Raw genomic sequence first — 14,104 nt, forward strand, 5'->3', positions numbered from 1 at the left:
CTATATTTTTTCCCAGGGGCTCAGACATTTGAAGTCAGTTGGCTGGATTGAACCAGCGGCTCAGTTTCAGGTCAGTGACTTGTCCTGAGGTTAGTGGAAGCACATTGTAAACACAGTGAGGATAACAAGTTCAAAGGAAGGCGAGTCACAATAGAAAGTAAACATTTAGCACCTTATCACTGAAAACATCTGCCTGAGCTTCAGTAATGCTCTTTGGAGGGCAATTTAGCCGTGGTTTGTGCCAGCAAAACCCCACAAACAATAATATAATAATAATATAATAGTCGTTGCCTTTGATAAGAGTGACTTTGGTATTTTTTCAAGTGCTCTGTGTATTGGAACATGGTGAGATAGGTGGAGAGCTGCAGATGGAGATTGAGGGCCTTGCAGTACAATTGTGAACTCAAGCTATTTGAAGGGATGGGAGCAAAGGTTGGAGTTTGAGCCAGTGGCTGAAGAGAAAAATGTAACAGCCATCAATCTTCCCAAGCTTTGAAGTGACCGTATTGCTACTGGATGAATTAAAATTTTTAAGACTGGAGCGGAGAGATATTTCTTCGGTCAGGGTATCAAGGGATATGGAGCAAAGGTGGGTAAATGGAGTTGAGGTGCAGATCAGCCGTAAGAATGACAGAACAGGCTCGAGAAGCTGAATGGGCTACTCCTGTGAAAGGCATTATACCAATGTAATTTTGTTGTTGTTTTGTTGTTCCTGTGCTGCTCACTGCTCTCTTTCTTGTGTCTCCGGTGTCTTGGGATTTAAGAGGTGGCACAGTCGAACACACCTCTTGACTTCAAATGCTGCCGGGGGTAATGTAAATGCAAAGCATGGCTGGCTAAATTCATCCTGTGCGTTTCGCAGGACGCAGTGCGTGGCATGGCCTCGAAAATTCTGCACCGGTTTCGAAGGAAGGTCCGAAAAGAGAACGTAACTGAGGAAACGGCTCAAGATTTCCCCGAAGGATCGGAGCTTGAAGACGACACAGAGGGTCTGTCCTCCCGCCTGAGCGGGACACTGAGCTTCGATGATGCGGACACGGTGGCTGAGGAAGGGACCCAGCCTGACGCGGTGGACAGCGACCCTGACTTTTTACAAAGCTGGGAGAGTGATGGAGTGGAGAACGTGGGTAAGCATTCGCTTTCAAACTTGTTTTGGAGAAATTGCGTTCTCAAAATTCCAAAGGCAGTTTTTAGCCCGTTAAAAATATGATGGCGTTCACTCTGGGCAGAGGCTCATTAAAAATCTTGCTTTACCAGGTTTCATCAGTTGAGCTACACCCATTTCATGCAGTTAACCTTGGTACAATTAACCAACCTTCTTAACAATTTGCATAAAATACACAGTGACTCTCAGTGACGTGATAAAGCGCCATATTGAATGCAAGGGTTGTTAACGTTCTGTGGTAAATTGCAAGTTTATTATTTATTTCTAGATCAACATCCTGTTTTTAGTTATATAGTCAATTAGTTTCAGTCTGCGGTGTGTCAAGGCTGCAGATATTAAAGACAGATCCCAATGTCTGATTTGCTCGTTTGCTCATGTAGCCGAGTGTAGGGATGATTAAGGTATTAAGGCTGTCATGTTGGTGGCGATTCTCGGAGTTCGTGCAGCTGACTTTGGAAGTTGGGAGTTTATCCAAGATATTTTTTCTCTCTCCCCGAATTGGCAATGATTTCAGCGTTTTTGAATGAAGTGCACTTGGAATATTGTGTGGGATGTAGAATGGAATCCTTTTGGAAGTATCAGGGTGGCAGGACAGGTGGAGAAAAGGCGGGTAAATGGAGCTGAGGTACAGACCAGCCAGTAGAATAATGCAACAGGCGCGAGGGCCTAAATGGCCTATGGTCCTATGAGGTGGACTTAAGGGTCTCTAGGTCTCTTTTTTACTCTTATTTCTGTTTATGTGTGTGTGTGGGGAGGGTTGGGTTGGGTGGTGTCGTGTTGTATTAACGAGCAGAATTCCGTACACTAGTTGCCCAGCTCATGAAGGTGTTTCCTAGGGTAATATTTTGCTTAAAGCAAAGCTACAAAGACAGATCAATATAAGGTTCATGTCAAGGGCAATGTATAAATAGCAATGTGGGTAAGTGGTGCTTTTTCCATCAGCCAATACACTAATGAAGAAGCTTTAGATAAAAAGCGTTGAGTGTCTTATGGTGATTACATGCTCTGTTTACTTAGCAGTAAGTAGGAACCCGCTTGTTAGTTGATTGGTAGATTGCTTTTCCGTCGGTGTATTAAACCCTTACTTTTTATAATAATAATAATTTGGTCACTCAATCCACGACTGCTTGTGGATCACTGTTGTGCGCAATTGGCTGCCGCGTTTCACCCACAAAATATACAGTCAATTCACTTTACAGTATATTCTCTGAAGGGCTTTGAGACGTCTCGAAGACGTGATAAGGCGCTATGTCAAATTCGAGACCCATTATTATAAGCATCAGACATTTTGGACATGTGACGTTTAGGAAATTTCAGATATTTGTGACTAACACATTTAAGGATCATTTTGAATTGTTTGTTAGAAAGTGAGAATACCTCTTTATCTTCATTTGTTTTTTTTTCATTTGGAGTATGTTTTTGTATCTGTGCAGAGTTTCATTGCTCAACCGTCATGTGCATTGAGATGCTGTACAGAAGTGCTCTCTCTCTCTCTCTGCTTTTTAATGTTTTTGTGTGTTTTCTTTCTTTGCCATTATAACAATAATTACATTTACTTATGCACGTTTCCTTACTCCACATGCCTCTGTTTACCCAACAGTAAGTAGCTTGTTAGTCAATTGGCGGATTTCTTTCTGGGGGTAATAATCCACCCCCAAAAAAATTATTGGGTCACTCAACTGTTTGTAGGACATTGCTGTTCTAAATTGGTTGCTGCGTTTCGCCCACAAAATACACAGTCAATCCACTTTACAGTATATCCTGTGAAGTGCTTTGAAACGTGTCAATGACTTGAGATATATCAAAAATCAAGTGCGCTATATCAAATGCAAAAATTACTTTTATAAGCAGAGATTGCTGGTTCCTGATCTCGAGTGCAAGTCCTGGCTGACTTTCTCTCGTAACCCTAATCCCTGTGAGCCTGCAATTGTAAAGCAACCACAGATCCCCTCAACATTGCTCCAGGAGAGATCAGATAATAGATCAGATCAGGACGTGAACCCAGGACCTAGCGCTGACACTATGGTGTGGAGCTGAGTGCCAGTAAGGGACTGACAGAATAATGTAGGACTGACAGTACTATGTGAGGCCTGTGTCAGTGTGGGGCGGACAGTGCAGCGAGGGGCTGCGTATTGGTAAGGGGTTGGCATTATAATGCATGGCTGATAATACAGTGCAGATGCCAAGTGTCGGATTGGGGCTGGCAGTGTTATTTGGTGCTTGTGGCTTACACTTCTCTAAAGCAGAAACCAGTGTGAAACCTATATTAAGACAATCAGTGGTTAGTTACCGTCCGATTTTAAAGTGATTGATACTGTATTGCCCTGCAATACCACGTAATGCGGAATGGGCACGTACATTTACAGAGTAAACCACAGAACCTGGGAGTGCACAGAGAATCACTATAGATGCAACAAAGCTTCTTTGTATCTAAACCAGACCAAAGCATCGTTTCCCGTGACTGCTGTCAGTTGGGGAGTGGAAGGGGTTTCATTTCGGTCTGTACTTTTCCATCGGTTGTTAATATTTGCAAAGAGACTGGTCTTTTTTAGCAAGATATAAGAGCAGTAAAGAAAGCCAGACTGCCTGTAAGGTCAGAGCAGAGACACAGAGGCACCAGGTAGGACTGAAATTAGCAAATAAGTCAGCGACTAGAGCGCTGAACAGGAAAGCAAAATATCAAAAACAATCTTTACTTGTGCAACACATTTCACCTAAGATTATTTCTCCAAGTGCTTCACCAAGAGGAAGGAAATGAACGGGAGTTTGAGGGTGCCCACCAAAGGCTTGGCCAAAAAGAACTTAAGAGGGTTTTGAAGGCGTGGAGAAAAGATGCAAAGGTGAAGGGTAGTCTTTTATCAACCAACTCAAACTTGCTGGAGATGTAGCAATGACTTCAGTCGTACACTCAGACTGGACGAGTGTAAAGTACATCCATAAAACGGGAATCTGTCAGCAATCGGAAATCAGAAACCATTCTTACAATTTGTAACTATCATTCCTCTGTGTCTTCATTCCCTGAATGTGCTGGTTCTGATGTTAACACCCGGCATTCCTGCTGTGTTTGTTTTTACCAAATTTTATATTTTTTCATTTACTAAAGTTTTATTTTTCAGTTATGGGTAATTTTTATTGCAAAAAGGGAACAATTAAATTGTGCGCGTTGAGATTTTCTCTTGACTTGAAAGGCGCTATATCAATGTAAATTGTAATGAAATTGACAATCATATGTGGGTGTAGTTGAGGAAGGATATAAACTATGGTTGATAATGGACTGTAAAAGTTCCCAGTGTATATTACTCAAAGAGGGGATGAGACACAGAAGATGAGCTAGCATAGTAGTATGCCCAAACTTCAGTATGTTTATTTTTTTAATGCTGTACTTTGTGTGCTTCGAGAACATTCAGTAGTGTTTGCTTTGTGGGTACATCGACTGTCACAGTGCCTGCTGGTAGCCAGTCCACTGTGTTTTGCGAGTCATCTCCCTAGTCAATGGTTAATAACTGTGTTGCAACCGCTGTGGGTTTTTCTGGCTGTTCTGTGAAAACAGCTGATATCTAGGGAGTGCCACAGTCAGTTTTTGTACTTTAACATTACTTTTCTTTACCGGAGAAAACCTTTGTGTAAAGTTCATTAAGAGTGTACCCACTTTACATTGCAAGTACTTTTCTCCTCCCCAAATAATGTTTGCAGTATGTTTTTTCCCCTCTTCATAGAATCATAGAATTTTACAGAACAGAAGGAGGGTATTCGGCCCATGGTACCTTTGAAAGAGCTACCACTCGTCCCACTCACCCGTTCTTACCCCATAGCCCTGCAAATTCTTCCTTTTTAAGTACCTATCTAATCCCTTTTTGAAAGCTATTATTGAATCTGCTTCCACCATCCTTTCAGGCAGTGCGTTCCAGACCGTAACAATTCTCTGGGTAAAAATTTTTCTTCGTCTTCCCTTTGGTTCTTTTGAAATTATCCTAAATCTGTGTCCTCTGGTTACCGATCCACCCACCAGAGTAAACAGTTTCCTCTACTCTATCAAAACCCCTCATAATTTTGAACACCTCCATTGAGTATCCCCTCAAACTTCTCTGCTCCAAGGAGAATAATCCCAGCCTCTCGAGTCTCTCCACATAATTGTAGTCCCTCACCTCTGGTATCATTCTTGTAAATCTTCTCTGCATCCTCACCAAGGCTCCGACATCCTTCCTAAAGTGTGGTGCCCAGAATTGGACACAATACTCCAGCTGAGGCCTAACCAGCTATTTGTCTGCCTCTATCTATAAACTCAAGGATCCCATATGCTTTTTTAACCACTTTGTCAACTTGTCCTGCCACCTTCAAGGATTTATGTATGTGAAAACCTTGGTCTCTCTGTTCCTGCACTCCCCTTAAAATTGTACCATTTATCTTCATAGAATCCTAGAGTTGTACAGTACAGAAGGAGGCCATTCGGCCCATCGTGTCTGTGCCGGCACTTTGAAAAGAGCTATCCAATTCAACCCCACTCCCCCGCTCTCTCCCTACAGCCCTGCAAACTTGTCCTCACCAAATAATTATCTGTTTCTCTCTTAAAAGTCGTAATTGAATCGGCTTCCCCACCCTTTCAGGCAATGCATTCCAGATCTGAATAACTCGCTGTGTGAAAAAAAATCTCCTCACCTCCCCTCTGTTTCTTTTAACAACTATTTTAAATTGGTGTCCTCAGGTTACCGACCCACCCACCAGTGGAAATAGTTTCTCCTTGTTCACCCTATTGAATCCCCTCATAATTTTGAAAACTTATTAAGTCTCCGCTTAACCTGGGCTGCTCTAAGGAGAATAATCCCGGCTTCTCTCGCCTCTCCTGATAACTGAAGTCCCTCATTCCTGGTACCATCCTGGTAAATCTCCTTTGCACCCTCTCCAATACCTTGACATCCTTCCTAAAGTGTGGTGCCCAGAACTGAACACAGTCTCTCGCTGAGGCCTAACCAGTGTTTTATAAAGGTTCATCATAACTTAGTGACATTTGTATTCTAGGCCCCTATTTATAAAGCCTAGTATCCCGTATGTTTTTTTTTTACACAGCTTTATCTACCTGTCCTTCCACCTTCAAAGATTCACTTATATGAACCCCCAGGTCTCTCTGTTCCTTCACCCCCTTCTAGATTTTATTGCCTCTCCTCATTCTTCCTCCCAAAACGCATCACTTCGCATTTCTCCACATTAAACTTCATCTGCCCATTTTACCAGTCTGTCTATGTCCCCTTGCAGTCTGCTACTATGCTCCTCACTGTTTACTACTTATCCTAGCTTAGTATCATCTGCAAACTTGGAAATTGTACTCCCTATATCCAAGTCCAGGTCAATTATATAGGTCAGAAAGAACAGTGGTTCCAATACTGATTCCTGGGGGACACCACTGCACACTTCCCTCCAGTCAGAAAAACAGCCGATCACACCAACTCTCTGCTTTCTGTCTCACAGCCAGTTCTGTATTCATGCTGCCATTTATCTTCATAAATTCCCTTCCCCCCTCGAAATTACTTTAAACCCTTCCCCACAACACTAGTTAACCTCCCTGTGAGGACATTGGTCCCAGCCCTGTTCAGGTGTAACCCATCCACCTTGTACAGGTCCCACCTGACCCAGAACTGGTCCCAATTTCCAGGAACCTGAAGCCCTCCTTTCTGCACCATTTCTCCAGCCATGCATTCATGTGATTAATCCTGCTGTTTTGATACTCACCTGCACGAGGCACTGGGAGTAATCCATAGTAACCTGTTCCATGATGTCTTCAACCCTGGCACCAGGGAGGCAACGTACCATGTGAGAGTCATGTTTTTGCTTGCAGAAACGTCTGTCTTCTCCTTTCACCCTTGTGTACCCAATGACAATTTTCCCTGTGTCCCCCTGTGCATTCATTTGCTTTTGATTCCCCTCCCCAGAGGTGTCATCACCCTCATCGGTATTCAGTAGAGAACTGGTTTGTGAGTGCCACACTCTCAGGGGATTTCTGCACCACCTGTCCCCTATTCCTACCATGCCAGGTGGTCACTCACTCACTCACTCTCCTTCTGAACCCTCTGTGGCTGTGGGGTGACCACTTCCTGAAACGTTCGAACCATGAACTCTTCAGCCTCCTGTATGCCATGTAGTTACACCAGCCTCTCCTCGAGCTCAGAAACCCTGAGCTCAAGCTCGAGCAGTCAGAGGCACTTCCTACACATGTTTGTCCAAGGCACACAACACATCCTGGAGTTCCCACAGGGCACACATTGTGCATGCAACCGGTCTCATCTGCGCTCCCATATTCCCAGACGTATTTTATATTATTTTAATACAATTATTATATAGTGTATAATTATGCACCTCTTTCCCCCTCTGCATTGAATTTCCACTCTCACCAAATTCCTCAATAGAATTCTCACTCAGGTCCCTCCTCACGCTGTTTCGCTCTCTGCTCAAGAGAGAGCTTGTAGTTTACCTTTTGTCATTTCACTGATGAAAAATACAGAAGCAAAACTAAATATTAAAACAGAGACTTCCCAATGTTGAGGTTTTAGAGTTTGGCTGAGCAAAAAACGGGAATCGACGCAAAGCTTTGAATGAATTAAATTTGAAATGCAGAGATATCCTTCATTATACAAAATCTTATGTGATGTAAATTATGATCTCTGCAATTTCAAAAAATTGCAGCCCCAATATGCCTACCAGACCATAGATCTAAAACTTGCTTCTCTGTGTTGTACGGTATGTTTGGCTTGGAATATCAACTAGTCTGTCGTGTATTTGACCTTGTGGCCGTTGACCCGCACTGTTTAATAAATGAGTTTCGGTTCCAATCTGAAAACACAGGTTAATTTATGTGAAATGCACTGCTTTCATTGAAGCATTCATTAAAGATCCTTGCCCCGAAATGTTTGGTACGCGACGGAAAAGCAGTGCCTTTGAATTCTCATATTCTGAAAATACAGATTTCCTTATTTCCCCCTTCCCGCATGAAAACAACTTGATGATCAAGATCAAGATTGCCTTGCCATCATTTCTAGTGATCAGTCTGTTACCTCCAACTTGTGCTGTTATCTTTCACTATGACCACTAACTATTGGCAAATAGTTCCAAAGGCACTTGCAGTATTTTGTCTAAATGTTGGCTCGTTGTCTGTGAGTCCAGACAGCGAATGATTTGAACACAGTGGGTAACAATTCTCAGTCCTGAGCTCATGCACTGCCTACACTTGACAGACATTGCCCAACTAGACAGAGATCAGCAATCGTATATGAGAGGAAGTGAGGTACAGTTTTAGGAAACGGGTCTTCTGTTTTTGTCATGAGACAAAACAGTTGTAAATCTTACCTGATTTCCCTCCCCTTGAGATACACAATTTTTATGGGAAGCGGGTAAGAAAGAATAGAGTTTTGGCTCCAATGCAGTAATGTTAATAATAATAATCCTTGCATTTGGTATAGCATCTTATCACATTGTTGAGACGTCTCAAAGTGCTTCACAGAATATATTGTAAAGTGAATTTACTGTGTATTTTGTGGGTGAAAAGCGGCACAGCAGTGTTCCATAAACAGTCATGGATTGAATGACCACATTTTTTTTTAAAAGTGCTTTGAGATGTCCTCCTGACGATAATTTGTTCATTTAGGTTCATCTCAAGGTATAAGCAAATGCACCGGATGCATTTATCGCTGCTGTATTTCCTTTGCAGTGGAACTATTTGGTTGCTTTGCTTTTGCAGAGAAGCCCTTGAGTGCACCCCATCAGTACAGTCTGCTCACAAACCAGCTGCAAGAGAACTGGAAGAAAACCAAAGGGAAGTTGATCGTAGAGAAACTGATGTTTGAGGTGACCAGTGCCAACGTGGTGCAGGACTCGTCCTCTAAATACGTGGTGAGTGTTTCTGCTGTGGAAGTAATTTGTCCAGGTGAGCGACACATTGTGGGAGGTCCCCATTCTCCTATTCAGACATTCAATTAAAATAATATTAATAATAATCCTTTAATTTGATATAGAGCTTTATCACTTCTTTGAGACATCTCAAAGCGCTTCACAGAATATATAAAATGAATTGACTATATTTTGTGGGTGAACTGCAGCAGCCAATTGCGCACAACAGTGTCCCACAAACAGTGGTGGATTGAGTGACCATATTACTTATTTATTTTGAAGGGATTATTACCCCCAATCTGCCAATTGACTAACAACCGGGTTCCTACTTACTGCTAGGTAAACAGAGGCATGTGGAGTAAGGCAACTTGCCCAATGTTTTGCCCTGTCCGGGAATCGAACCCGGGTCCTCTCACTTATGAGGCGAGCAAGCTAACCACTAAGCTACAGGACTCCATTGTAGCTCTCAAGAGCGAAGTAGACAGGCCTATGAAAGAGAGGGCCTTGAAGGCATATGGGGATAAAGCAGGATGGTGAGATTCAAGCAATATCGTTGCTCTGTGAACTGAAGCAGGCTCGATGGGTCAAATGGCCTCCTTCTGCGTTATAGATTTCTATGTTTCTATGAGTGTTAATGTTGCAGTAATGAAGATATCTTGGGCTTGGTATAGCTGTGTTACTGGTGATTTTCAGCAGTGCGGTATATGAGCTGAAAACATACCTAATGTCAACATTCCTCAGAGACAGCAGTTTGCACAGATCAGCTAGCAAACTGAAGGGCTATTGCAACGTTTACCACATCCTTATTCTACACTATGCTTCTTGGACCACCAAAATAACTAGGGGAGGGCGATCTTGAACGGCAAGCTGATAACAAATTCTGTTGTGTGGAATTTCTTTTTGCTTTGAGCAGTGAACAATTAAACCATTGCAGGAAGTTCACTTTAAGACTTGAATACTGATCCGATTATCTGGGAGGCGTTTTTAACCATGTACCCTGACATCCCCGTTTAGAATACCAGGAAATATCTGACAGGTGATTCTTCCCTCTGGCCTACATCTTCTCACACTGTTTTCTGTCTTTATAAAATAATATTTGAATCAACGCCTTTCACATCAAGAGGACATCTCAAAATTGGCTGCCATGTTTGCCCACAAAGAACAAGCTCACTCCACTTTACAGTATGTTCTGTGAAGCACTTTGAGATGTCTTGTTGACATAAGGCGCTATACCAAATGAAAGGATATTATTATTATTGTGGCATCCTGGCTGGGATCAGCCAAATTGAATACTTACTGGAACTTGCGCACAGCATGGCCTCTAGTGCATTTACCTACTAGGTCATCAGGATGCCCAATTGCACATCTTCAGATTGGCCAATTCTAGAACAGGAAATAGATTTGCAGTAGATCAGGCATGTGAGGTTTCCTGGGAAATCTGTTTTTATTCGGTTTCCTTGTTATTCAGCTTGCACACTATATTCTGGTCGTCAATTAGATGTGTACATACACATACTCGTATTTTCAGGGAAACAAAATTGTGTAAAAGTTTCTTAATGAGCATCAACAGTAAGATTATACATAAAGTACAGAACTGTAATCAGATGGGTTTGAACCATGAGTCACTGGCAGTCTATTTAAGGAAGCTGTTCACTCCAACTCTGCACATGGTATTTCCTACCCAGCTGTCTGCAGTGACATGGCATATCATTAGAAATGTTGCAAAGCAGCCTTGTTTGTTTGGGGATGGAAAAAAACAAGTTGAATTATTAATGCTGCACTGACTCAGCCCCGACTTCAAATCATGAATAAGCACCTTCCAGCAGCTTTAGATTTTCATGTTCAGGCAGAAAACAGGAAGCCACTGGGCACTGACGCCAGTTAAAACCATTACTGCTCCAGAGCACTGTGTCAGCAGTAACCTGCAGAATAAATACACATATGATACACCACCTGTCAGCAATATCAGTAAATTGAGATTTACAGCCATTAGAACAAAGCATCTGCCAGGCTGGGGATGCTGAGCCCTTTTCACTGATGTGCTGCCCAGGTACCGACTTTAATAATAATAATCCTTGGATTTGATATAGCGCCTTATCACGTCTTCAAAGCATTTCACAGAATACACTGTAAAGTGAATTGACTATATTTTGTGGGCGAAACATGGCAGTCAATTGCACACAGCAAATGTGGCATGAGACTTTGATAGAGGTTCAAAGGTCAAATACATCTTTTCTCACTTTCCTCTTCCTCCCCCAAACAATTGCCAGATTTATGTTGTGCAGAAAGTCTTTGGATCATTCTACAATTACTGTTTCTCAGTTTAAAAAAACATTAACCCAGAAGAAGAGCCTTTTTGTCAACTCATCTGATCAGGTGCATTTCTCAGATGACATTTCCTCTGTCCTAGCAACTTGTAACTCTCGAGTTCCATAGAACGGTTTGTACTTCTCTCTTCTGCTTGATCTGGCATTCAACTAATGCTGCCTCCTGCCGTTTTCCATTTGGTATTTGTGAGACTGTTACCCAGATGTGTGGCTGTGTGACCATTTACAAAAGTCTGGTCTGGCCAGCCTCAATAAGAGTGATTAGTTACAACGCAGTGAGGACATAAGCATTATACACGTAACTATTTCTTAGTGTTAATGAGTGCAGTAACTATACAGGGAACGGTTCTTTTTAACCTGGAAACAGAATTAACAAGCTGCCTCGCTTTCCCACAGGCCTACACCATAAACGTGATCAAATCTGGCATGTTCGATACTGACAAGGCGCTAATCGTTCGACGCTACACTGATTTTGCAAAACTGAACGAGACGCTGAACAAACACTTCAGGGAGGAAATGGACAACATAGTTTTTCCTCGGAAGAAAATACGGAAGAATTTCACGCACGAAACGATAGCCAAACGCAGCCGATCTTTCGAACAGTATCTGCAGCACATCCACTCGATTGGGGACATTCGCAAATCCAAAGTGTTCTTGGAGTTCTTTTACCTGAGAGATCTAAAGGCAGGCCAGGGGTTACTGCGAGCTGGGATGAATGAGGATGCCATTCATACCTTGCTCAACGCTCTTCATTTGCAAGAAAAGCTGGCCTCCCGTGACATGGAGCACCTAGTTTTCACTCTGTCTGCTCTTTCTGTCTGCTACCAGGAACTGGATCGGTTGGAAGAAGCTCAGGCTTACTGCGAGCGGGCCGTGCAAATTCTGGAAAATCAGGACAAACATGCACTTTTGGTGCCGTTACTTCAGTCCAATATCAGACTTTCCTGGAAAATAGCCAAAGACAAACGTCAGTGTGAAGCCAAACTTCAGCAACTTCAGGATGCAGGAACAGATGTTTTAAACCAACCTAGCCTTAAAGAACATCTTATTAAAGATCTTTTAGAATGAGTAAGAGCGGTAATAGCTTGACGTTTACTTTTTGTAGAGTGGGAGCTGTACAAAATTTCATTCACATTAATATTTTATATTTGAGGAAATTAAAGTGGACCAAATATCCAGTAGATCAAACAATTCTGAGAAATCCAGGATCACCTTCATATCCACACTGTACTCAATTCAATGTACAAAGTTCATGCAAATATTTGTGCCTTCCCTGAATCAGAGTATTAGACACAAAAAGCCATTGATCTGTCTCTGATGCAAATGAACACTGGGCTATTCTCATGCCTAATCCAAAGTGCCTCATTTACCTATGATTCAGCAGATGTTTACATAAATGGAAAAAGTAAACACCTGCAGGGATTAGACTGACTTCATGGACAATGCAGAAACAGTTAGTAGAGAAATGCTGTTGCAGTAAGTTTAGGTGTGCTCTAAGGATATCTTTAGGAAGTAATTCTGTGGTATGTCATCATTCCCCTCCCACCCTTGGCTCCAACTTGGTGGCCAAGCAGGATTGTTAAGCGCTTTAGGACATCTTCCCAATGTGAAAGGTGCCATATAAATGAAATACACTATTGTATATATTGGTTTCAGGAACAGTTGATTCCAGCTTCTGTCCATTTAAGTGGCTGTGTAAATGTTGCTGAATTCTGTTGCTCTGAATTTGATATTGTGGAGCAGGCGATTGCACTAAGACCAATTTGGGGCTGTGGGGACCAGTATTATGTAAACTACAAGCAGACTTTTAGGTTATACTGTATCCCTGAGAAAGATGGTGTGCACTTCCAGTATAGCAAACAATTGTGAGATGTCCTCACAATTCTCCTATTCACTGCGCACAGTATTCTATGTACCAGGGAAGGCAAATCAAGACCTCATTAATGGAGTAAAATGAGGCCCCATTCCAACTTTCAGGAATAATCATTGATATCCTTAGAGCATTTCTCCCACACCCCCGCATAAAAGTCCAGTCCAAAAACTAAATGTCTGCACTCACAGCATGGATTCCACTGCTCACTATAAACCAATTATTACAGACAATGTTAGTTTAGTAGAGAGGAAAGCATTTTATGTTGATAGTCTTGGTACAGCACAGTGGAGTTTTTAAAGAATGAGACTTGTGTTGTCGATACTTTTAAAGTAAATATTTATAAATAGTAGTTCCTTTTCTGTATCACCATTGCACAATAAACCTGTAGGAGCTCCTTCATGTATTGCTATTTTTTTTATCTAGCTGTATTTTTCATTTAATCGGCCTTCTCTTTTCTGGAATTTTTATTTTTCCTTGAAAGACTTGATCTTTGCTTCTTAGGCATCTTTATCCCTTAAGATTAAGAAAATGTGCTATTGAACTCGTTAGCATGCCTTGTTCACATATTTGCACACATATCCTTTTGGGAGGACTCCTGGCAAGGGGGTGGGGGGTGGGGAAGAACTCCTTGTTGGGAGTCCACACATGTGTGATGAGCTTGTTTAGGTCATGTTAGGAGAACCCATCAAACAAATATGCCCGTGACACTCCCTCCCTCCACAAGACCTTTCTGCTGATGTATAAATCATGTCTCTACATCAATCAGTTATTGCATTCTTGACAGACAAACATTTTGTCTTTATTAGCATGGAGGACAATGAGCTGAAGAAGGTAAGAGTTCAAATGTTTTTTTTCCCCAGTGCC

At 42.1% G+C, this 14,104-nt stretch overlaps 1 protein-coding gene across 3 annotated transcripts in view; it reads left to right on the forward strand.

Moving 5' to 3' along the window:
* The window catches only part of snx21 (sorting nexin family member 21), a 16,244-nt gene extending 3,051 nt beyond the window's left edge, over nt 1-13,193 (forward strand). Inside the window, exons 2-4 of one of the 3 annotated variants that reach the window (XM_042341884.1) lie at nt 863-1,127; nt 8,862-9,043; nt 11,764-13,193. In XM_042341884.1, the coding sequence (XP_042197818.1) occupies nt 878-1,127; nt 8,862-9,043; nt 11,764-12,435 (1,104 nt within the window). In that variant the 5' untranslated portion in view covers nt 863-877 and the 3' untranslated portion in view covers nt 12,436-13,193. The remainder of the gene's footprint in view (nt 1-862; nt 1,128-8,861; nt 9,044-11,763) is intronic. The other 2 variants (XM_042341886.1, XM_042341885.1) reach the window with 2 other exon arrangements.
* The last annotated feature ends 911 nt before the right edge of the window (nt 13,194-14,104 follow it).

This window comes from Callorhinchus milii, unplaced genomic scaffold (assembly GCF_018977255.1).
Source record: "Callorhinchus milii isolate IMCB2004 unplaced genomic scaffold, IMCB_Cmil_1.0 Scaffold18, whole genome shotgun sequence".
Classification (NCBI taxonomy): Eukaryota; Metazoa; Chordata; class Chondrichthyes; order Chimaeriformes; family Callorhinchidae; genus Callorhinchus; species Callorhinchus milii.